The 25823-nt window shown below is 44.5% G+C and overlaps 1 protein-coding gene and 2 non-coding genes across 7 annotated transcripts in view; all 3 read left to right on the top strand.

Annotated features, from left to right (window-relative positions):
* PHF20 (PHD finger protein 20) overlaps nt 1-25823 on the top strand; it is a 360572-nt gene that overhangs the window by 195004 nt on the left and 139745 nt on the right. For all 5 annotated transcript variants that reach the window (XM_063960149.1, XM_063960151.1, XM_063960150.1 and 2 more), the window contains exons 5-9: nt 5682-5761; nt 6467-6842; nt 7108-7209; nt 7784-8002; nt 13917-14099. In XM_063960149.1, coding sequence (XP_063816219.1) covers nt 5682-5761; nt 6467-6842; nt 7108-7209; nt 7784-8002; nt 13917-14099 — 960 coding nt within the window. The remainder of the gene's footprint in view (nt 1-5681; nt 5762-6466; nt 6843-7107; nt 7210-7783; nt 8003-13916; nt 14100-25823) is intronic.
* On the top strand, nt 1492-1612 carry LOC134899925 (U5 spliceosomal RNA). Its single transcript, XR_010173468.1, has one exon. It is a non-coding gene; the product is annotated as a U5 spliceosomal RNA (small nuclear RNA).
* Nucleotides 22060-22180, top strand: LOC134899923 (U5 spliceosomal RNA). The gene has a single exon (XR_010173466.1). It is a non-coding gene; the product is annotated as a U5 spliceosomal RNA (small nuclear RNA).

Here is a 25823-nt window from a genome sequence, read left to right as displayed (position 1 = left end):
CTGCAAGCTGAACGGAGCTTACAGAAAGAAGCTCCGTCACAGCCAGGATGAGACAAAGAGCTGGAAGGAGCTACAGCTGCAAGGAGCTTACAGGAAGCCCCGTCACAAGATGAGAAGCTGGAGGCTGAAACGGAGCTTACAGAGAGAAGCTCGTAACAGCCAGGATGAAAGCGGCACAAGGTATGGGGATCAGGGCGGTCAGCTCACGCTGCCGCCCTGCTGTGTGAAAGTGTGATACTGTAGTCGCCGCTGAGCACGCCGCTGAAGGGGTCCCGCTGAACTACGCGCAGAGCGGCCGCACGTCACTCAGACGCCGGCCGCTCTCACTGTGCTGATTGCCCGGCAACACTACAGAGGCGCCGCCGAGACTCTCCGTGTGCTAAAGAGCGGCCGCACGTCACTCACGGACGCCGGCCGCTCTTCCAGTGAGACACAGCACGCCGCTGATGCCGGACACAGGGAGACTGTGTACTACTGTAGGAAGGTGCCGGCCGCTCTTCCGGACGGCTCCCCGGCCCTATATACAGCGCTCTCCTGCTCTCCCTGCACCCGATCCCCGTACGCTGCACATGGGGATGCAGGGGGGGGGAGGGGGAGTAATGCCCATAGCAGCAGCAAAGGCTGCATGGGTTAAAAATAGGCTGCTCAAACTACCTCACAAGCAGCGCAGCGTTTTAAACAGTGTCATGGGCTATAACATCAGTATAAAACTGTAGACTGTAATATCAGTGGGAACTGTGATTATAGGTTTCAGCACATTTTATATATATAATATATAATGAAGCTTTTTGCTGCCAGGGACACTGTGTATAATATCAGTGGGAACTGTGATTATAGGTTTCAGCACATTTTATATATATAATATATAATGAAGCTTTTTGCTGCCAGGGACACTGTGTATAATATCAGTATGAACTGTGATTATATGTTTAAGCACATTTTATATATATAATATATATATGAGGCTTTGGCTGGCAATAGGCTATCAGTGGCATAACCTATTGCAGGTTTAACCATGTTTTCTGTTATTTTATGTTAAGGCTGCAAGATAATAACATTCACTGCAGCCAGTGTTCATATTAATGGAGGCTAACTAAATGCATCTATTTTACTGTATCCTACACCTGTGTTATCACTGGATAATACGATATTAAGCCTATATTAACTGTATAATAGGCTATTAAGCCTATATTAACACTGCAGCAGGTAACCTGTACTGTGATTTTCTGTGAAAGCATGGCATGACGGCCATTTTAATCATTGCTGTTTTTCCAGTTTATAATTCCAGAACATTCCGGCCATACACCTCTACTCCACAAGGAGGCGCAGGGGTGTTGGTGGGATTTTTTGGTCAGCATAAGTTAGCCATGTAAACTGTATTTCTACATAATTCTAGAACATTCCTGCCCTACATCTCTAAGCCACCAGAGGCGCAGGGGTCTTAGTAGGAATTTGGTTCGGGTTTCATATGCCAACTGCTTTTCATAAAGATTACTCTGATTTCTCTTCACAGCGAATAAATCTTTCGTTTTTTACTAAAGATTTCCGTAGAGAGAAACAACCATGCGTTTAATATAAATATGCTGTTCAGCAATAAAATATATATATGACATAATAACGTCATAGGCGTGCAATGTCTGTCCGTTGCCTATTGTGGTGTCTGTCTGCATAGCGAGTAAGGCTCTAGCGCAGACCAAAAATAATTTTAAAGTCCTATTTTAAGCATTGGCAATTCAAATAAACATAGGAGTCTCGGAAGTTATTCCGCCAGCTCTAACAAAAGACAGTCTTTCCAAAGGGCCAATTTTCCCTTTGGGTATCACAGTGTTTATTTAACTGGTCTTATAATTTAATGCACGATTCTATGTCAAATCTCACACCGATAACTACGAGTGAGAAGGCTACATTAGACCAGCACTCAGATAGTGCAGGGTTGTTGCCAACATACATTGCTAAATTACAGTGAGTCAAGGTCTCCATTTTTACACTTAGTACACTTTGACCACTATTTAATCGTTTCCAAGATGACGCCATCCGCCATTGCTAAATGCGTCTGTGTCAAAAATTATAAAGACCCAAGAAACATTTGGGTCACTAGACTATGTATGGAAACAATGAGATTACTGTTAAAAGAAGCTGCAGAGTATATCTGTAAAGCTTCTTCTAACGACGGTACTTCAAATCTCACTTTTCATTGTCGCTAGTTCAGCACGACAAGGCCACAGCTTGTTGGTCCTAAATTTGATATTCAGCCATTACCGCATCCAGTATCAAAACGGAATACTTGGGCCGGCATTTAATCCCTTTAGACTTCAGTTTCAAGGCGTTGGTACAAAACACTCACGCCTTGTAACGACAGGACGCTACGGTCAGCAAGCCAGTAGTTTGATGACCTCTTTTCCAATTGTGGAAGCGTGTCTTTAAATGTTACTTTTGAGGGGTTTCCACACTTCAACTCAAGTTACAGTTAAAGGACATGACTGCCTCAGTCGAACGGTTTGGCAGGTGGCCATTTGGCCTCTGCTGGGTTTCAGCTGTCTTTATAATACAGGCTGTAGTACAACAACAGAGTCAGGGTTGTTTATTCCCCTCTGTTTGGGGTAACAAAACCATACAGCTCCGTCGCAGTTTCAATCAGCAAGTCACTTACTGCAGTTTGAAAATGGATTTGCTGCGGTTGGTATTGGCATATTGGAGCCACAAACTTGCATACTTGCACTTGATCTTCACAATGCATATATACCCATTCCGGTTTGCTCATCACAGGTTTTAGCGTTTGCAAATCGCCACAACCATTAACCATTTCAGGTCTACCGTTTATTATACTCTGGTATTTACCAAAGTGATGTTGGAAGATGATAGTTCATCTCACATAAGAACTCTGTCGCAACAGAGTTTCTCTATCTTAGATGATCTGCTCATAAGAACTCTGTCTCAACAAAGTTCCTCTAACTTGCGCTACTAATGTATACTGCGCTAGCAGATCACGTTCAAAATACAATTCCGTCTAAACGATGTCAATTCCTAGGTAATATTATAAATACGGTAAATCAAAGCATTTACCTACTACACCAGCAAGAACAAATGTACATCTAGTAATTAGTGCAAATCACGCACACTAACGGTACATTGGTGTATTCACCTAGTTAAGATAATAATGCGTTTTAAAGCGATTTATTTCGCCGCCCTTCACTCGCCGTTCCCACAGAGGGGCGAGGGTGTATAATACTCTGGACGAGAGTCGCAGAGGTTCAGGAGTTGTAGTTTACAAAAGATCAGCGACAGAGGTTCTAAAACACGATAGATTGCTGTCGATAAATGTTCTGGAACTACGTGAATTTTACAATGCACTACATGCTTCGTTTTCAGTCTGACCACGGCCAGTCAGACAACGCAACGGCAGTTGCATACAGAGACAAAAAAGCCGCATGGCAATGCGGCAGGTAACTCCAATTCTCAATGGCTCAGAACACTATTATGTGAAAGTGTCAAGAGATTATTCCGTGCGTGGACATCTGTTAGACAGATGATCTCACCCGTCAGAATTTGGATCCTGAAAACTGGACATTAAATCCAGAGGTGTTTCTTGGGGTTACCCTCAACATGATGGCATCTCGCCACAATTACAAAAGCTCAGTATGTGTACAAAACAACAGATCACAAGGGCAGTGGCGGTGGAGTCTCTCACATTCATGTGGTCATTCAGCATCGTGTATCTGGCTCCACCATTTTCCGCTGCTCTCTCCGTTGTCAAAACGGATCATAAGACAGTTCGTCACAGTCATACTGATGGTATCTCATGTGTGTTGGAGAAGTTGCTTCTCGAATTTCCAAGGAATACTTGCACACGATCTTGGGGCGCTCATAATACGTCCAACCTGTTACATCAGGGAACGTTCTTTTACCCATACTTACCTATGTACCTATTACCTATGTACCGCAGCTGCGGTTGATGGGGTGAGGGTTCAAACGCCCTCTTAAGAAATAGAGCATTACAGTGTCGGTTATACCAACCATGTTACGAGATAGTAGACCGCTTAAGGCAGCTCATTATTACAAAATTTCGTGTGCTTACATAAGTCGTAAACCTCGGAAGTTTCCAACATCATCCTTCAAGTTACCCGTATTCTGTTAAACGGGGTGGTATGGAAAACTGCGTTTACTTGCACGGAGGGTGCAGGTATCTGTGTAGTAAACTTATCTTCAAAGACGTTTGTCTTTATTGCGTCTGTACACACCGTTATACAAGGTGTCACCAAAGTTCAGACTCTATTTATCTCACCTACAGCGCCAGGCGACTGGAGGTTGGGTTCAGATTTCTTACAGTTTCATATTTTGAACACTTACAACACATGGGGATTAAGTTTCTCACTTTGGAAAACATTTTTCTTCTAGCCTTGGCTTCGGCAAGGGTTTTGTTTTCATATTTGGGTGCCTTGTATTCCAAGCCACCGTATTTGAGTTTTCTCATGACAAAGCAGATCTTCCGACGAATTCCGCTTTCGTATCCTTCACATCTATATACCAATAGTGGTTCCTGTGTGGACAGCACATTCTAGAATTCTGAATGTGGTACACGCATTACGCGTTTATATATGTCCCGAACGTCTACAGTACGTGATATGAATACGTTGTTTGTTCTCTATGATACTGCCAACTGGGGTTAACCAGTTTCTCAGCAGACATTATCCAGTTGAATAATAATAATGACTACAAGTCAGGGTTCCTTTAAGGCTAAGTTACAATCGCCTACGTCAGTAATAGCTCATCCCACAGGTTCTGTGGGAATGTCAGACCCAGCGGGTCGGGGAGCGTCTACGACGCGGCTACATAGCCTTCAGTGCACCACGTTTGTGCACGTTTACATATAATGGTGGCGCCATCAGCATCTAGCTTTGGTCTGCCTACTGTTACAAGTATCAAACAGCTCTCCCGCCCACGAGGGAAGCTTTGGTACGTCCCAAGAGTACTCCAGTGACCCCTAGTGGATGATAAAGAAAATAGGATTTTGGTACTTACCAGGTAAATCCTTTTCTTTGAATCCATAGGGGGCACTGGACGCCCACCCAGAGCAGTTTTACCTGGGTTGTTTTAAGCTCAAGGGAGCTTAGGGTCACAAGTTTTACTTGGTTTGTATTAAGCTCAGAGGAGCTTGTGGTAACACATTTTCACCGATTGGTTCAAAGTATAAAGTTCTATCGGTTAAGGTGTCAACTGTTTAGTTGACAATAAGGTTATGGGTCAACTTTGTTGTTGTCCGTTATGTTATAGGTATTCTCCATTGTCAACCTCTCTATATCCTGTTCGCTCAGTAAAAAACACTGACAAAGTACACTGAGGTACTCGGGGATATGGAGGGGGGAGAGTCCTAAATTTGAATATTCAGTGCCTTTGTTCGGCTACGCCCGTCCATATCCCAAGAGTACTCCAGTGCCCCCTATGGATTCAAAGAAAAGGATTTACCTGGTAAGTACCAAAATCCTATTATTTTGTTTTCTATAGGGTCTTAGGTTGTTTTTGATAAATCGGAAGAGTTCGGTTTAGAAAGTGGATAATATCTGTACCACTCTTATATTCTTACCATATGTATTGGTATATAAAGTACAGAATAGCTGAATAAGACAAAGTAAAAATTGTCAGCTTACTATGTTACTCTTCTTTTTTTCTTTTTTTTTTTACAGGCACCTACACTGTCAAATTTTTTGATGGTGTTATTCAAACAGTTAAAAATATTCACGTGAAGGCCTTCTCCAAAGATCAGGTGAGATATTGTGTGTGAGTAGTGACCTGTTACTTCATGTTAGGGTGCTGAGGTGTGTGTGGTTTTATTCCCCCCCCCCCCCCCTTCTTAATAAAAATTCTAACAATAAATTTTTTCCCTGATATTTACTTTTCATATAAGTACTGAATGGAAAGCTATCAATAAATTAGCTCTGTGCAGTGTTTAAAACACAAATAAAAGCTTTTTTTTTTTTTTTTTAAATGTAACACACTTGGTGACGATTCAGGGTTTTTGTTTTTTTTTATTTTTGGGTGCCCATCAGAGCAATTCAATTGCTGTTCCGATTGGGTGCCCATTACTTTTGATGCGCCCAAAGCACTGGGTGTAGCTGCGCAAAGGGACTAAACATGTCCAAAATACTGTCTGTAACACGAAAAGTTACACATGTAAGGTCGCCACCTTTGGAGAAATGGTGGTACCCGCTGCGTTTGTGCCTGAACAGCAGAACATTTTAATTGCTGATGGATGCTAGAGGCAGGTGCCCAAATTACAACAGATTCTCAGTGGGCTATATAACTATGGCAGAAATTAATCAAACCCTGGAGAGAGAAAGTACTAACCAGCTTTACAGGCTGTATTTGAAGAATGTCCTTAGCTGATTAGTTGCCATTTATCTCTGCTCTTTGATGCATCTCCCCCTATAAGACTCTGTAAAACACTCCATAATTGACAACTTTCTTTTAGGCCAATGTCGCTCGTTCAAAGCAGCGAGAAAGGCCCACGGAAAGCACTTCACCTTCTGATAAGCATAGTGGGAAATTTAGAGAACAGAAAAAAACTTCAGAGAATAGCACTGTTGAAAAAGAGAAACCTCCGACCACCGATAAAAAAGCAGCCCAGCCTGATAAGGACAAGAAGCCAAAAACCTGTGAGAAGAGCAAGCTTCCTATTGTAAAAAATGAGAAAGAGGACAAAGAAAACATATCTGAAAATGAAAGAGAGTCTTCTGCAGAAACCCGCACAGAGGAGAGGAGTGGGCATAATGACAGCTCGAAAGCACCACATGAAAATGGTGACCGCAGGAAGAAGCGGGATCTTTCAGCCTCTCTCTCATCTTCTGGTAAGTGGCCTAAGGAATCTCGCTACAGTTGTAAGTGAGCTAGTTTTCCATGCACATGAACTGAAGCCGTACATAAGTGTGGAATGCAAGCTGGAAGAGTGTATAAATAGTAATATGTGTAGCACCAGTAAATAGTAATAGATAGCGGTCAGGATGAATGCTCAGTTCTTGTCTTGCTTGGTTAAAAATAACAGCATGCTTCCAGTTTTGGAATTTGTTAAATAATTACAATGGATGTTCCTTTTCATGACCTGTTTTTACACAGACCAAGCTTCACAAACCCTTCAGCCAGTAACGTTGGAGCTAAGAAGAAGGAAGATCTCAATAGCGTCAGAAATTCCTGTCAAACGACCACGGCTGGAAAAAAGTTAGTAATTCTGATAGACTGCTGTGTGACTGGGTGGTAACCCTAAGAATATCCTAAACTTTTCATACAATACTTTGTAAAGTTCTTCAGAGTTGTACAATATTCACAATTTAACAGTGTTTTTTAATCTTTACTTGTCAGCTAACACATATGCTGGACAGACATCTTTTCTCCCTCTTGGAGGTCCACGACCCCCCTGGCGGGAGAATTGATAGTGTGGCGCGCCAACGTGCCAGTTGCATGGCGAGCGCAGCGAGCCCGCAAGGGGCTCATTTGCGCTTGCCCAGCTGGCGGTATGCCGGCGGTTGGGATTCCGGTGTCTGTATGCTGGTCGCCGGGACCCCGACCGCCGGCAAATCATACTACACCCCTTAATTCGGTATCCAATTTTGTATATTCACTGCATGTACCTCTGTGATTAGCATGTATAGTACTAAGATGATTTAATAGACTAAAACTACTTTGGGCACCTGTCCTTTAACAATACCAGATAATTATAGAATTACAGTATGATGGGATAAAGCCAAACTTTCATCTGCATCTTTAACCATTTTAAAATGTATTTTGCTCACAGGAAAGAATGCTGCTTTAGAGGCACATGAAAAAAATGAAAATGTATCGCTTGGAGAACCACAGTCTTATACTGAGGATGGGGAGGATGAAAAGCTCATTAGACCTACTAAGCCATCTCCAAGCAGGAATCAGGAGGACCTGTGTGTCTTGGAGGCACCAGCACCATCTGCACCAGTGGAGGACTCGCTGTCTGACAGTGTTTCAGTTGTGAAACAGGAAGGTATGGTGCATTTCTGTGTTTTTTGTTTTTTTACCTTGTACTCATTTAGGGGTAGAAGATCATATTTGTTCATAGTATAATTCACACCCAAAAAATATTTTGGTAGCCTTTAACTACCAATCTATTTCTTTTGTTTTACTTCAAACTATTTGATTGGCTTGTGTACAAACTGGCTAACTTCTCCCTCTTGTCACAAACTACAACTACTTTTGTGTATAAAAGGAGCGCTGGCAGTGTACTACATGAAAATTGTTTGTAAACACCTATGAAAAGAAAATTGAGTTAAAAGTTAAAACACTTTTATGTGCTGGTGCAGTAGTCCGTTTGTGGGTTCTGTTTTAATTGCCGGCGTTATGTCCCGCACTGCGGCGGTTGTCAGAGGCTCACTCACTATCTATCTCTCCCTGAGCTGCCTACCTTAAAGATTATTCTTCAGGTTTTCCTCAGTTCGGCTGGTCCTCACACGTTGTTTCTATGCTCTTACACCAGTCTGCGCAGTCTGAGTGACTTATTCAGATACCGGACTCTCCCGCTGTCGCTCTATAAAGCGTTTCGGACCCGTGGGTCCTTAGTCGTTTTTTCTACTGTGGCACATCTACGATCCATTAGGGGGACGCCCAGCACAGGGCATGCCAGTCTGGCCCCCTTTGCCCCCGCAAACATGCAAAAGCATTGCATGTTGGCGATGCTTTGGCATGTTTAGGTTAGCTCTCTGCCAACGCGGCCATGTTTTGGGTCGTAGCGGCTACTTGTCATCATGCGGACCGCCCCCTCGTGAACGCCCCTTCCTGTCAATCAGGAAGAGGCGTTTGGAAAGGTGAGATGCTGCGTGTGCACACACTTCACAGGGCTTCAGCATGCAATCGTACCTGCGTCCATGCTGAATTAGGCCCAATGTCTCCAAGGCAGTGGGCACTTTGGTCAACTCTTTGCAGGAAGGTCTCCGGTCGGGAGCTCATAGGTCTGACCTACTGTCTACTGTGGATAACATTAGGATGGCCAGTACATATTCAGGGAAGGCAGCATTGGATGCAAGGACCTTTGACTCTAAGGTCTCTGCTTCCTCTGTGGCAATTCGGTGGGCCTTGTGTCTTCGCTTCTGGCGTGCCGTTGGAGTCCAAGAAGGCCCTAGAAGCTCATCTCTTTTCCGGTGATGGCTTCTTTGGTCCAGAAATGGACTAGGTTGTGGCATTTAAGATTGCCTTTTTTTGCCTCCGCAGCACCAAAGCCAAAACTGTTGTCATTTTGTTCCTTTCGCCCACAGGGCAATGCATGAGGTCAGTCTTCACCTCGAGCTCAGAGCACCTTGGCCACTAAAGGTCCTCGCAAAGGCTCCCAAGTCAACTGACAAACCGGCGGCATAACTGCTCATGTTTTCACCCGGTCTCTACCAGTGTGAGCGGCCATCTCCTTCTCTTCGCCGACTGGTCGAAAAAACTGCACTAACCCACCTATGCCTCTTACCCAGGAGTACGTCCGACTCCTGGGTAAGAGGCATAGGGGGGTTACTGGAGTTTTTTCGACCAGTCGAAAAAACTGCACTTTTCGCAGGTTTATGGGTCGAATTTACATTCAACCTATTCAATGCTTGTGCCGTTTTTTTTCTACTAGTCGAAAAATCCGGCACTAACGAAAACCACGTGTATCGGCGAATTTCGCCCGTTTTTGCCCATGCTGATTCGACTAAAAAAAAGTGAAATGTGGGCGAAAATGTATTAAAAAAAGGGCTAATATGCACACAAAAACGAATGCTGTGTGTCGAATTAGTGCAGTTTTTTCGACCAGTCGAAAAAACGGCACTTAATTGAATATCCCCCATATTTTCCCGGGGGTACACCCTCACTTTTCAGAACTGCCTACTAGGATAGTTCTTTTTGATTGGTCTGCCTGTAGACGTCGACAAGGCCGCCGTCCTCCAGAACTGTCTGCTCTCTTGGAGGCAGGCATGATCATCTCTGTTCCGTTTCACCAGTACGGAACCGGTTTTTATCCCAATCTGTTCCTAGTTCAGAAGCCCGACTGTTCCTTCCGTCTCATCCTCAAACTTTTGAACCTTGAATTATATTTCGGATTTCCAGTTTCAGGATTGAGTAATTTTGGTTCATGATGTAAATCCTTAGACATCCAAGATGACTACGTGCACATTTTCATTCGGGAGGATCAAGATTTCTCCCGTTTGCTGTGCAGGGGAATCTCTACCAGTTCTGGGTCTTGCCATTTGAGCTATCCACGGTACAAAGGGTGTCTACAAAGGTGATGGATGTCCGACTCCAGGGGATTGACATCCTTCCGTTCCTAAACGAACTCATTCTGATGGCTCATAACCGTTTACAAAACCATATCCCGTCTGACGCTGGACATTGCAGTCCCGTGGCTGGCTGATCAGTTTAGCGCAAATCCAGCCTGACCCAGTCTCAGTGCATGACTCATCTGGGAGCAGTCTTAGACTCCATGGTTCAAAGAGTTTTTCTTCCAAGGAACAAGCAGGAAGCCCTGCAGTGTCTAATCTGCTAATTTCTCAAACGGCGCAGGGTCTCCAATAATTTCTGAACAAAGGTTGCCTGTTCTTGATCCAAGAATGGGTCATTCTCACCACGGACACCAGCCTCCGAGGCTGGTGGTGGTAACAGTCACTTCTTTTAGGGTCGCTGGTCCATCTGAGAAGCTAGGCTCTGCAAAAATAAACCTTCTGGAGCTTTGAGCGTTCTATCGGGTGCTCTGTTGGGCGAGACACCTTACACCACCGTCCAGTGAAGGTGCAGTAAGGTAATGCAACGACAGTCACATATATCGGCTATTAGTGTGGAATCAGGAGTTGAGCAGCTGTGAGGGAGGTCGGCCACATACTTTTGGGAGAATGGGTCTCTCCAGTCCCGACGTCTTTCAGATGTTGATTGGTTCATCGCTGGACGGCCACAGATTGATCTGTTTACCTCCCACCACAATCACAGGTCCAGGTCTCAGCTGTTTCTGTGTTGTTCCAATGCTGTTTGTCCCGCTCATCGGTGGTTCAAACTTTTTATGCAAGGGGTGTTCTTATTCAGGCCACCTTTGTTCCTCTGATACATCCGTAGGACTTTATTTTGGTCCTCCGTTCTCCAAAATGCTCCCTTTTAGCCTTTTGACTCTTGCTCTCTTCACTGGCTAACCTAGAAAACAGTCTTTTTAGTGGCCAATACCTGGACACCTTGTCTCGCAAGGTCCGTTCTTAGTTTTCCACCTGGATCATGCTGTGCTCCGCACTCTACTTTCGGAAGATAGTCATAGAAACATAGAATTTGACGGCAGATAAGAACCACTTGGCCCATCTAGTCTGCCCCTTTTTTATTTTATCCTTTAGGCAATCTCAACCCTTTTTTAACCTAGTCAAGTTGTCTCCAAATTTCATATTAATCAGATTGTGCTTCACTCTTTGACTCCACGGACTCTGGTGTCTCTTGTCATCCTCGATGTGGTCTGGGTTCAGTGTATTCATGTTCGCAGCACTGTCTTTCCGCAAAACTGATTCCCTGTTTGTCCTTTGTGACATTCACTAATACAGCTGGCTGGCTTCAAAGCAGGCCTATCTGCTGGCTGGAAAGCTGGTTTGGAAAAGGATGTAAACTGAGTAAAATACTGTAGAACAGAACTGTGAAGTATGGATATACAGAGATAGAAAAAGCTGCATTCCGTGATTAACAAAGTTGACAAAAGTTGATGCGTTAAATTTTCTTGATACAGTGTTTCCTAGTAGAAAATTTAATAGGAACAGTAAAGGACAAAAACACTTTACCCTGGGAATTTTTTTTTGTTGTGAATTTTAAAATCAAGTGAATAAATAAAACCTGGTGAGAATCACTCACAATCATAGGGAAGTGACAACATAGGAATAAATGAAAATAAAAACGAACACAGCGGCTATTTGTTTTTAAATCCCTTTATTCATCTATATAATCACATCTCCTATACTTTGAAATAATAAAATAATATTCTTTGCCTATTTGAATACTATGGAATGAACATTTTTTATTATTATTAAAACTAAAGTGATGGTTCTGCACAGAACTATTTTGTACATATTTGGGAGGCCGGTTCTGTGCAAGGTAACTACGTGGTCTTCTACCCATACCTTCATTAAATTCTATCACTTTGGCACCTTCATCTCTGCAAATGCGGAATTTGGACGTAGAGTCATCAGTGAGGCCCAGGAGTGTTCCCACTCGTAAAGGAGACAGCTTTGGGACATTGTACAGTCCCAGTGTCCACCATTGGCTGAAAGGAAAAATGGGATTTTTGTCTTAACATGTAAAATCCCACGATTGGGTAGTTGTCAGTTGTAGTCTTTCTGTTGCTGCTGCTGGAGGCTGAGGGTGTCGGGAAGCTGCCAGTTGAGAAGCTAATTCCTGCGTGGTTTGTGACCATGAGGCTGCCCATGCCGGTTCCTGGGATGTTCACGAAGCAACGGTCACAAAGGCCAGTGTCGTCCTGAGATGAACTGGAAAAAAATTCTTTACATTCTCTGCAGGAATAGGCAAGCAGCACAGGAGCATTTCTGTACTGGAAAGAATTGGCAGAGGTACCCTTGGAATATGTAACTTCACTGGAAAACTGTGACTACACAAACCCACTGTACAGTGTGTAAGTGTTGTGTATGGGCTAGCGCACAGAACGAGAGACCCCTAATAAATGAATAAGTAGTTTAACTATACTGAAACACTATAAGCTACAAGCACAGTAAAGTGACTACTAAAGATAATTAAGTAGGCACATGTATAACAAGTGGACCCATAAGTGAACTGTGTGATAATAAAATCACCAAATACCTCACAACACCGTTTCAGTATATGGAATGTGCGGCTTATCAATAGACATACAGTACAAAGTGTCTACGTATAAAATACAGCAAGAATACATTTGAAGCATGTAATTTAAAGATAAGGTGTGTGTGTGTGGGGGGGGGGGGGGGGGGTGCTCCACCCCCATCTGGCTAACTTCCGAGATCTGCATCTACCTTACGCAGTCTAGCGGTAGCACAGAAAGGGCTGTACTCTGCTAATAGCTCCGGCTACCCCCAAGGAGGGAAGCCGCGTACCTGTCCCAAGTCTAGCCATGGCTGTTTCTGTGCCCAGAAGATAGTTGGTGACACTGACCAGGTAACCACTGCGCCGACCGCTAGACAGGGGTGATGGTGGTAGTTGGCATTAGCGCTACAGCACGCACCACTGACTGCACAGTGAAAATGAAAGTAAAAATTATAACAAAAATTAATCAGGGCAGCCCACAGAAAACGTGCCCTCCTTCCTTGATGCACCCAAAAAAACCTGGTCTCTAAGTACCCATGTGGGATATAGGGGAGGAGGAGCCTGAGCTGCTCACAAAGTTATGCTATTGGTGCCCAGACTATTCTGCTCCCGCTGTACCCAGGGTCCCAATGTCCACCATCGGCTGGAGCACTGTGGCTTTTTATATATGGATGACCATAATAGTAATATTATTATTATTATTATTATTATTATTATTATTATTACCAGTTATTTATATAGCGCACACATATTCCGCAGCGCTGTACAGAGAATATTTTGCCCATTCACATCAGTCCCTGCCCCAGTGGAGCTTACGTTCTATATTCCCTACCACATGTACACAGACACATTCATACTAGTGTTAATTTTGTTGGGAGCCAATTAACCTACCAGTATATTTTTGGATTGTGGGAGGAAACCGGAGAACCCGGAGGAAACCCACGCAAGTACGGGGAGAATATACAAACTCCACACAGTTAGGGCCATGGTGGGAATCGAACCCATGACCTCAGTGCTGTGAGGCAGTAATGCTAACCATTACACCATCCGTACTGCCCCAAGTAATAGTTTGTACATACAGTTTTTGCATTTGAAACATTTTTTTTTTCCTTTCCCTTCCACTCACTTTAAAGGGAAGACTGAAGACTCTCTTGCTGTGGTCCCCGAGCCTCCCGATGTAAAGAATGTGCAATCTTCAGAGGATATTACGGAGTCTGCCTCAGCTGGTGTTCTGGACAGTCTCCCAGAACATAAATCTGACAATCTCAAAGAGATTCCTGCACTGAATGAAATTCAGATGATCACTGCACTATCAGGTTAATACATAATGTGCTTTATTTATTTTTTTTTTATTTTTTTTACTGTTTTGTACTGTTCTATTTTCAGCATTGCGTAAGTACAATATATGGACTTCCAGCTTCATCTTTTCTCTTGCATAATAACAATAATAGTACCTAAGCATGATATAGAGTTATAATTATCACTACCTGTCTGTTCACAACCTTTATCCTATGTGATGTACATGGTAAGTGGCAATATCTGTCCTTGATTTAAATGTATAGCTACATCATGCTTACTTAGCGAGGGATGCAATTAGGCTGTACTTAACAGGGCTTTCTTTTTGGGTCTGAGCAGACCTGAACGCAATTGGCTATTTATAGAGTGCAAACAGTGGTAACACAAGTGAGGGAACTTTCCCCTAGATTCTATGTGTTAACGCCCAATAACAGGTTAATTTAATTAACTAGAAAGAAGGTCTAATTGACTAGCCCCAGGCGTTAAAGCCCAAGGCTATCACCTTTTTTTTCACTCCTGTTAAATTAATGGGTCTAATTGAATTTGGCCCTTAAGCTCCTAAACAACATTGTGTACAGTTAAGCTGACTGCTGGTTTCTGCTTGTTTGTTTTCCTCCGCCGATGTAGTCTTGGGCGTCCTGTATGACTTTGACTATTTTAAACAACTAGAACTGGTTGATCACAAACCAACATAAGCACATTGCATAAAAGTCAAATTTGGTTTTCTCTTTTGTTTGCTACATATACTGTATCCTTCGTGCTAATGTCTTTGTCCTGCTTCCTACACCGATAAATGCAATGTCTTGCTGGGGGGGGAGAAACAACTAAACAGTTAAATCCAGTTGTCTTTGCTAGATAAATTGTACGTCTTTAATTCATAATCTATTTAATAGGTTATTAAAATTATTAAGCATTCCAGTCCAAATATAAATAATTGTTGCTAATACAATTGACTGTTAAATAATAAAAAGGAAGTAATTGGCTAATGGAGTAAACTTTGGGCTGCTACTGTGTTACATATGCCATTCTTTACAGTAGAATGCTCCATGATTCAGATCTGTGCAAACCACTTTGAGTGGAGTGATCGTGTAGCACTACAGCAAGTAGTAGCCAGTCTTTATGTAATGGCAAGGTGACTGTTAGAATTGCACAGACACTCTCTCCTGGGTTTCGCTGGAAGAAATAAAAAATACATAAGTAATTAAAGATTCAGTCGGTGCAAAATTAATTACATGTGAAAAGATTAAATATCTTAGTATCACTATTTTACGTTCGTTTGAGTGAAGAGTTCATATTTTGGTATTTTGATTTCTGCACAGTAACTAGCTCTGGTTTAGTCACTGGAGTAAAAGATACAAGTATAAAGAAACTGGAAACTAAATTACATACTTTTTGGTTTGTGTAATTCTAATACAGATTCCTAAAAAGTAATGAGGTTGACACTCTGATGCCCAGTTAAGATAGGGGAGCATAAACTTTATATAATTTTAACGATATCCGTGCGGTGACACTCCCTATAGCATTGCTGATGCCCCAGTAAGTACTCAGCTGCCAGCACTTTATTGAAGATGGTGGTCTATTTCAGCAATGTTTTATTTTTTATATTGACTCAACTTCTTGCACGCTACCTTTTTCTCCTTCATCCACTAGGGGCCACTGGAGCGTAGTTACAATGGGGAAATAGTAGGCAGTAATTGGGAGCTGGCACTTTAAAAATCTCACACTGTGGCTAGCTCCTCCCCTACTATCTCCCCTCCAAGCCAGTCTTAGTTTAGTGCCCGAGGTAGCTGGTTCACTTGGGTTTAGCTGAAGAATTTTTTCTTTTTTCTTTATTTTATTTTTCTTTCACACACTCACAGACTGGCAGCTCTGCCACTGCCAGTCTGCACCGCGGGAGCTGCCGGCGGGGTCCCATCGCAGCTGCGTGCGGCTCGGGATGGGCCCCGGCTGAGGGAGACACTGAGCTCTCCTGAGTTGGCCGGACACCGCTGCGTGCGGCGCGTGTCGGGGCCACTCCATCCAGCAGAAGATTCCGGCAGCATGGCAGCGGTGAGTATCAAAAATGGCCGGACACCGCTGCGTGCGGCGCGTGTCGGGGCCGCTGGGTCGAAACGCCTGACGGAAGGAAGTGGTGAGTACAATCTCCCCCCCTCCCCCTCCAGACTGATGTATGTTTTTACATTTTTCAGTTTCAGTGTTTTAATACATGGATGGACAGGCTCCCCTATACTCTCCAGTCAGACAGGCTGGAGTGCATAAAAGGCTTACTAATTTGAAATTGGCGCCATTATGTGGGGGGCGGAGCTTCAGCCCGCTCTGTAAGCGGGCTCAGCGCTCTTCACTCCCCGGCTGCAGCATACAGGCAGCCGGGTGATACATTTACATATATCATATATCTGTGTAATAATTAGCATAGCTCTCATGGCAGAGTGGTAACACCTATGGTTACGATGCCCACGAGCTAGGGTTCGATTCCAGCAAAGGACACACTCTCCCCGGCCGCAGCATACACACTTACAGGCAGCCGGATGATAGTGCGGTTTTAATTTGAAAGTGACCGGAGCAGGGGGGCGGAGCTAACTCCCGCTCCGTTCGGCGGGCTCAGGCTTTCCGCTCCCCGGCCGCACATCGCTCCCCGGCCGCAGCATACAGGCGGCCGGGGGATGCATGGGCGCTTTCCGCTTACTATACAGCGGATTTGAATTTGGCGCCGAAGCGGAGGAGGCGGAGCTAACTCCCGCTCTGTACGGCGGGCTTTCTCCGCTCCCCAGCCGCTGCAGCATGACGAGACGCCGCTCCACAGTCCCCCGCTCCCCGGGCCACTGAAAGCTTCTTTCCTCTCCTGGCTGTGCAGGGAGGATTCTTTACATGTATAAGGTATGAGGGGGGTGAAGCTTATTCTCCCCGGTGGAGGCTCCCAGCTCTCATTGTCTCTAGGCAACACACCTGTCTCTGGAGTTTGTAGCTTTTCTGTGCAGTGTGCTGCAGAAATATTGTTACATCTTGCTTTGGCTACATTCCTCCTGCAGGGGAGTCCTCTGCCCCATTTCAGACATTTAGATCAGGGAATCTGCTCTATTACAGGAGCTGGGACTCGGCTCATTGATAATTAAAAATCTACTGTGCAGTATTTCTTTACCCTACATATACACAGTATTTATCTACCCTATTAGGTGCACAGTAATTATCTACCCTATTAGGTGCACAGTATTTATCTGCCCTATTAGGTGCATGGGTTTACTGTGGTGTGTGTATATAGATATATATAGATATGTTTGTGTATATATATATATTTAAGTGTGTGTGGGTATGTATATAGATATATCCATACAATACCATATATAGGGGATAAAACAAACACTTCCGCAATGTTTTCTAGAAACAGAATACCCCACCTTGCCACATGACATTTTCACCCATCTTTTCTCACAGGCTGGTCACCATTTTGAAAAGCCAGCGGAACCTCCGATAAACATCGGGTGCACCTTAATTAGCGGTACACTACATACAGGGCGGGGTGTTGCCTTCCCTTTATTATTCCTTGGTGTCACTAGTTACTAATGCTATTTGTAATTGGGGAATGTGTGTAAGGCATCAGACAAATAGCGCTGTGGCTCAGTACGCTAGTAGCGGGTATCTGAACAGGGGTTTGAATCCAAACAAAACTTTAAGGAGAGCTCCTATAGCCTAGGGCTAAGACTCCTGTCCCACAGCGCAGCGCTACTGGTTCAGGTCTCCGCTGCTCCAGAAAGTTTATTTGAATCGTGTCGTTCACTACACATTATAGCGCAGACCTTACATAGGGCTGTGTTTATTTAACCCACCTTTTCTCCTTTCGTTTGTCTCACCTGGGATAGTCAAAGAATTCCCTCTTAGGTGTGAAGTATGCGGTGGAGCCATCTGCAGAGCCCTCCACGCACCTGCAGGACACTCCTGTTTGAACAGCTCAGATTATACAGGTAATGTCACTGGTAACCAGAGACCTTGTACGTCATTTCACCTCTCCAGGTTTTTAAAGGAACCTTGCTAACCTTCCATGTTACAATACTGATGTCTGTTTTCTGTGGAGTCTGAACCTGTGTCTCAGAATATCCAGGTGCATTATACAGCAGTTCGTCTGAGACTGCAGGTAAAGGAGGCGGACACGTCAAGTCCATCAGGGTTCGACGCCGATGACGAAATGACAGCGACTGGTCCAGTTTCGAATGAGCTGGGCAGGCTCCGGTAGACGGCCGGCAGACACCCGAATACACAATTTCAGGTATCAAACAATGTTTGTTTTCCTATCCTTTCCCCGCAGACGGCAGGAAAGGGTATCAGAAGCTCTCCAGGGTATACCCCTCGATGTATCGCCGGTCCAACTAGCTGCCGTTTTCCTGAGGCAACCTTGCTCAGGGATCCATCGAAGACATATACGGCAGCAGGGTTCTACCTTGTCCGGAGCAGGTAGGTTGTGGAACAATTGTCCTCTAGGTTACAGGATGTTTCGCATCCGGATCAATTGATACTTTGGTACGGGTCAGAATCACGATTCTGCTTTATGTTCTTTGGAGGTCTCCACGTCTGCAGTCTCGGAACCTGCATTTTCGCTTTGGGCTGTCTTAACCCGACGACCTCTGGGGCTGCGACAGTGACAGGTGAACATGAAATCCTACGGGGCAGATGGTTCAGGGGAAGGAACTTTCTGCAGGATTTCTTGAACCATTGGAGGTAAGTCCACTTTGCTTTCTCCTACTTCTGCCCCAGCTCCAAGACAGACCTTTACCGGTCTTTCCTTTAGATTTTTACCGTGCCCTTTCAGGCTTCCGATTCCACACGGGCGATATCTCTGTCGCCAGGGGATCTCAGAAAAAAAAAAAAAGCTGAAGCAGAGGTTCAGCATCCTCGGTCCAGTCTGATTTTACATCATCCTATACACACAGACTTTCCTACCACCTGGAGGGTCCCTGGGTAGGCGCAGGTCGGTGGAAGAAGGCTTGGGCGGTTACAGACTAGATTTGGGAGTACAACCGTCTCGGGAGTCCCTCGGCAGGGGTCGGCCGATTTACGATGACAAGAGTCATAATGCAGGCGGCGCTCCATATGCTTCTAACCGCAAAGGGTGTTGATCCCTGTTTTTTACATATCATTTGAATCGGGACCGTTCTCAGGCCTTTGTTTTCTTTTCACGTTCCGAAGCCAGTTGGCTCGGCCAGGCCTATTCTGGCCTTAGAATCCTTTCAGTCTGTGATTGCTAGTTGAACAAGAAAAGGGAGTTTTACGCGTCCCTTGTCTTCAGGGATGCCTGTTTACTGATTTCCGTTGGGTTTCCTCATCGGGCTTTACTCGGTCGCATTACAGGATTCTCATTTTCACTGTAAGTCCTTTTCTTTCGGTCTCTCTTCCGCTCCCACAGGGTTCAGGAAGATCACAGAATAACTCTTTTTCAAGGGGTTGACGTTGGTTCCCTAATGGGACAATCTACTGCTACTATCCCACTCTGTACATTACGTGGCTTCTGAAGATCCGATTTATGCTCCTCATAAACGTTTTCTCAACAGGGTCCGTCGGAGGATTTTTCCTTCCTCGGTACCAGGTACTCTATTTCTTCAGTCAAGCTGCGACGCAATGAGTGGTCGCCTACATTCCCCTCTGAGCGGGGGACAACAATCTTCTTTCCAGATCAGGCCACCAGGTCAGACTCCTGGGTGAGGGAACATTCCCCGGAGTTTTGTCAGCTGGTCTGCTGTGGGCGGAGATTTCGAATCGACCTCAGGGCGTTCTGACTGACTCTTTAACCCTTTACTACTCACCGACGTGAATTCTGGTGGCAGTAGCCGAGGATGCCCTCAGGGCTCCTGGGAGTTTCTGGTTATTCTATCCTGCCTCCTTTTCTATTTCTACCTCGCTTTCGGTAACACAGGAGGAGAATATGCGTGCTAGTCCTCTCGGTGGCTCTGGTTGGGCCACCCATGACTTGAAGATACGGCTACAACTGTTGTCGGTAGAGGAGCCTTGGCTCCTACCTCGACTGGACTGTCTACTTCAACAGGGTCCTTTTCTTTGTTCAATCTTACACTGGTTTCATTTAACCGTGTGACTGTTCACGAGCCCTCAGAAGGGAGGAGTTCCCTAGTTCGGTTAGGCCTACTAGGCCCCGATTTCAGAAGTCTGTTACCTCTTCTCGCTTTTGCCACTTTTGGAAAGCTGTATGGGACATTCAGCCGTAATCTTTGGTTTCTCTGGGAGGTTTTGCTCCGCTGCGCTTCAAACCACATTGACCTGAATTTTCGGTCCCTGCCTTTTCTTTTTTCATCCACTAGGGGTCACTGGAGTACTCTTGGGATATGGGCGGCGTAGCAGAACAAAGGCACTGAATATTTAAATTTAGAACTCTCCACCCCTCCATATCCCTAGAGTACCTCAGTGTACGAACCCAGTGTTTTTTCTGTGCTCAAAGCACTAACATCGGCTTGTGGGATTCCCACACTTGGATGGAAGATTTATTAATTTTTCATTTTGATTTTTTTTATTTTTTTTTTATTTTTAATTTTACACTTAGCACATCCCTTCCCAGTTTCTGGAAAAACATGGGTCCGGGATGGTGCCGCTGCAAGGCAGCGCATGGCGTGTCGGTCCTCACAAAGAGCACCCTCACAGCCACAGGCAGCCCACTGTCTCCTGCAACAGCTGGACGGAGCTTACAGAAAGAAGCCCCGTCACAGCCAGGAAGAAATGATCAAAGAGCTGGACGGAGCTTACATAAAGAAGCCCCGTCACAGCCAGCAAGAAGTTATCAAAGACGAGCTGGACGGAGCTTACAGAAGAAGCCCCGTCACAGCCAGGAACAAGCTGGACGGAGCTTACAGAAAGAAGCCCCGTCGCAGCCAGGAACAAGATGACTTGAAAGCTGGACGGAGCTTACACAGAGAAGTCCCGTCGCAGCCTTGAATAGGAGGAAGGTAAGCTGGGGAACGGGGCGGTCAGCGCAGGCTGCCGCCCCGCTAGGTGGGTCACAGTGAATGCCGCTTCCACGCACCGCCCGCCACAGCGCCCAGCCGCTACGTCTGAGACTCGCTCCAGACGGCAGCGCTACGTCCGCCCGTCCCAGCCGCTCCGTCCGGCCGACAACATCCACCCGCAGACGCTCACTAACAGCGTTAACAGGGTGACAACCGGGCCGCTGCTCCGTCCGACCGCCCAGCACCGCAGATGCCAGCCTCCCTGCAAGCCTCCCTGCAAGTCTTCCCGGCTGTTCCTGAGAAGACAGTGTTACAGGGGGGAAGGGGGGCGGTGGAATCGGGCGACTCACTGCTGAAAGGGTATGTAAAATACATATATAAACAGCAGTTATATATGCAGCCAGAGGTGACAGTAAATAATGCAGACATGTATTATAACCTGTCCTGTGATATCAGAATATTAATGATTATCATGTATAATAGGCTATTGAGCCTATATATATTAATATCTGTGATGATCACTGTATAATAGGCTATTGAGCCTATATTAATGTATGTGATTATCACTGTATAATAGGCTATTGAGCCTATATATTAATATCTGTAATTATCAAATAGGCTATTGAGCCTATATTAATGCTGTATAATAGCCTATTGAGCATATATATATTAATGTCTGTAATTATCATAGGATATTGAGCCTATATATATATATATATATATATATATATATATATATATATATATATATATATATATATATATATATATATATATATATATTCATAGAGCATGTGTTGTACCCATACTGTGATTATACTGTATAAGAGGCTATATTAACACTGAACAATTGTAACTTGTTCAGGTGATTATCACAGTCAGCATGGCAAAGGGGCCATTTTAACATGCTTCCTGTTGTTTTTCCAGTTTGTAATTCTGGAACATTCCTGCCCTACATCTGCCACCAGAGGCGCAGGGGTGTTAGTGGGAATTTGGTTCGGGTTTCACATGCCCATGTGAATTGCTTTTCACATAAAGAATACTCTGGTTTCTCTTCAGATCGAATAAAGCTTTCGCTTTTTACTACAGATTTCCGTTGAGAGAAACAACCATGAGTTTCATATAAATATGCTTTTCAGCAATAAAATATATATATGATAATAACTTCAATAAGTCGTGCAAGTGTCTGTCCGTTGACTATTGTGGTGTCTGTCTGCATAGCGAGTAAGGCTCTAGCGCAGACTAAAAATTGCATTGGCAATTCAAATTAAAAGAGCGGTAACGGAGTCTCGGAAGTTACTCCACCAGCACTAACGAAGGACAGTCTTTCCAAAGGGCCAATTTCCCTTTGGGTACCAGGGTGTTTATTTAACTGGTCTTATAATTTAATGCACGATTCTATGTCAAATCTCACACCGATAACTACGAGTGAGAAGGGTACATTAGTCCAGCACTCAGATAGTGCGGCCCAGTGAGTCAATGTCTACGTTTTTACAGAGACTAAGACTCTAACCACTATTTAATCGTTTCCAAAATGACGCGATCCGCCATTGGTAAATGCGTCTGTGTCAAACATTATAAAGACCCAAGATACATTTGGGTCACTAGACTATGTATGGAAACAATAAACTGTTAAAAGAAGCTGCAGAGTATATCTGTAAAGCTTCTGCTAACGCCGGTTACTTCGATTCTCACTTTTCATCGTCGCTAGTTTAAGCGCGACAAGGCCAGAGCTTGTTTGGTCCTAAATTTGATATTCAGCCATTACCGCATCCAGTATCAAAACGGAAATACTTGTGCTGGCGTTTAATCCCTTTAGACTTCAGTTTTTTCAAGGCGGTGGTACAAAACAGTCACGCCTTGTAACGACAGGACGCTACAGTCAGCAAGCCAGTGGCTTGATGACCTCTTAGGCCATCTCCATTTTCCAATGTGGAAGCGCGTCTTTACACGTTACATTTGCGGGGTTTCCAGACATCAACTCATGGATGTCTCAGCTATTTACAGATTAAAGGATAAGACTGCCTCTGTCGAACGGTTTGGCAGGTTGCCATTTAGTCTCTGCTAGTTTTCAGCTGTCTTTATAACCAGGCAGTAGTACACCAACAGAGTCAGGGTTACTTATTCCCCTCTGTTTGGGGTAACAAAACCAGACAGCTCCGTCGCAGTCTCAATCAGCAAGTCACTTAATGCAGTTTGAAAATGGATTTTCTGCGGTTAGTATTTGCATATTGGAGCCACAAAATTGCATAATTTCACTTGATCTTCACAATGCGTATTTACCCATTCCGGTTTGGTCATCACAGGTTCTAGCGTTTGCAAAACGCCACAACCATTAACCATTTCAGGTCTACCATTTGGCTTCTTGTCAACGCCTCGGGTATTTACCAAAGTGATGTTGGTGATGATGGCTCATCCCAGAGACCTGCCAGTGACAATCGTTCCATACTTAGACGATCTGCTCATAAGAACTCTGTCTCAACAAAGTTCCTTTAACTTGCGCTACTAATGTATACTGCGGTGGCAGATCAAGTTCAAAAATAATCGCATCTAATTCCGTTTAAACGACGTCAATTCCTAGGTAAGATTATAAATACGGTAAATCGAAGACATTTACCTACTACACCAGCAAGAACAAATGTACATCTAGTAATTAGTGCAAAACACGCACACTAGCGGTACATTGCTGTATTCGCCTGTTAAGAATAATGATGTGTTTCAAAGCGATTTAGTTCGCCGGCCTTCACTCGCGTTTCCCACAGAGGGGCGAGGGTGTATATAATCTGGACGAGAGTCTCAGAGGTTCAGGAGTTGTAGTTAAAAAAGATCAGCGACAGAGGTTCTGAAACGGATCACGACAGATTGCTGTCGATAAATGTCCTGGAACTCCGTGCATTTTACAATGCACTACATGCTTCGCTTTCAGTCTGACCAACAGTCAGACAACGCAACGGGAGTTGCATACACAACAACCAGGGAGAACCAAGAAGCCGCATGGCAATGCGACAGGTAACTCGAATCCTCAATTGCCCAGAACACCATTATGTGATGTCAACGGGGTTCATTCCGTGAGTGGACATCTGTTAGACAGATGATCTCACCCGTCAGGATTTAGATCCTGAAAACTGGACATTAAATCCAGAGGTGTTTCATATGTGAGTCCACAGAAGGGGGTTACCCTCAGGTATACATGATGGCATCTCGCCACAATTACAAAAGCTCAGTATGTGTACAAAACAACAGATCACAAGGGCAGTGGCGGTGGAGTCTCTCACATTCGTGTGGTCATTCAGCATCGTGTATCTGGCTCCACCATTTTCCGCTGCTCTCTCCGTTGCCAAAACGGATCATAAGACAGTTCGTCACAGTCATACTAGTGATATCTCATGGGTTTCGGAGAGCTTGCTTCTCGAATCTCCAAGGAATACTTGCACACGATCTTGGCCCGCTCATAATACGTCCAGCCTGTTACAACAGGGAACGTTCTTTTACCCATAGTTACCTATGTACCTATTACCTATGTACCGCAGCTGCGGTTGACGGGGTGAGGGTTCAGACCGCCCTCTTAAGAAAAGAAATAGGGCATTACAGTATTATACCAACCATGTTACGAGCTAGTAAGCCGCTTAAGGCAGCTCATTATTACAAAATTTGGTGTGCTTACATAGGTGGTAAAGCTCGGAAGTTTCCGACATCATCTTTCAAGTTACCCGTATTCTGTTAAACGGGGTGGGATGGAAAACTGCGTTTATCTGCACTGAGGGTGCAGGTATCTGTGTGGTCAACTTATTTTCAAAGACGTTTGACTCTATTGCGTCTGTACACACCTTTCTACAAGGTGTCATCAAAGTGCAGCCTCCTTTTATCCCACCTACAGCGCCAGGTGACTTGAGGTTGGGTTCAGATTTCTTACAGTTTTCATATTTTGAACCCTTACAATAAATGGGGATTAAGTTTCTCACTTGGGAAAACATTTTTCTTCTAGCCTTAGCTTCGGCAAGGGTTTTGTTTTCATATTTGGGTGCCTTGTATTCCAAGCCACCGTATTTGAGTTTTCTCATGACAAAGCAGATCTTCGGACGAATTCCGCTTTCTTATTCTTCACATCAATAAACCAATAGTGGTTCCTGTGTTGACAGCACATTCTAGAATTCTGAATGTGGTACACGCATTACGCGTTTATATATGTTCCGAACGTCTACAGTACGTGATACGGATACGTTGTTTGTTCTCTATAATGCTGCCAACTGGGGTTAGCCAGTTTCTCAGCAGACATTATCCAGTGGGATAATAATGACTACAAGTCAGGCTTACTTTAAGGCTAAGTTACAATCGCCTACGTCAGTAATAGCTCATCCCACAGGTTCTGTGGGAATGTCAGACCCAGCGGGTCGTGGAGCGTCTACGACGCGGCTACATAGCCTTCAGTGCACCACGTTTGTGCACGTTTACACGTTATGAATGGTTGCGGCATCAGCATCTAGCTTTGGCTGCCTACTGTTACAAGTGTCAAACAGCTCTCCCGCCCACGAGGGAAGCTTTGGTACGTCCCAAGAGTACTCCAGTGACCCCTAGTGGATGAAAAAGAAAATAGGATTTTGGTACTTACCAGGTAAATCCTTTTCTTTGAATCCATAGGGGGCACTGGACGCCCACCCAGAGCAGTTTTACCTGGGTTGTTTTAAGCTCAGAGGAGCTTAGGGTAACACGTTTTACCTGGTTTGTATTAAGCTCAAAGGAGCTTATGGTAACACATTTTAACCGATTGGTTCAAACTATAAAGGTCTATCGGTTATGCTGTCA

The sequence above is a fragment of the Pseudophryne corroboree genome, chromosome 3 (assembly GCF_028390025.1).
Source record: "Pseudophryne corroboree isolate aPseCor3 chromosome 3, aPseCor3.hap2, whole genome shotgun sequence".
NCBI lineage: Eukaryota > Metazoa > Chordata > Amphibia > Anura > Myobatrachidae > Pseudophryne > Pseudophryne corroboree.
Note: the sequence above shows the minus strand (reverse complement) of the source record. Positions and strands in the feature narration are given on the sequence as shown.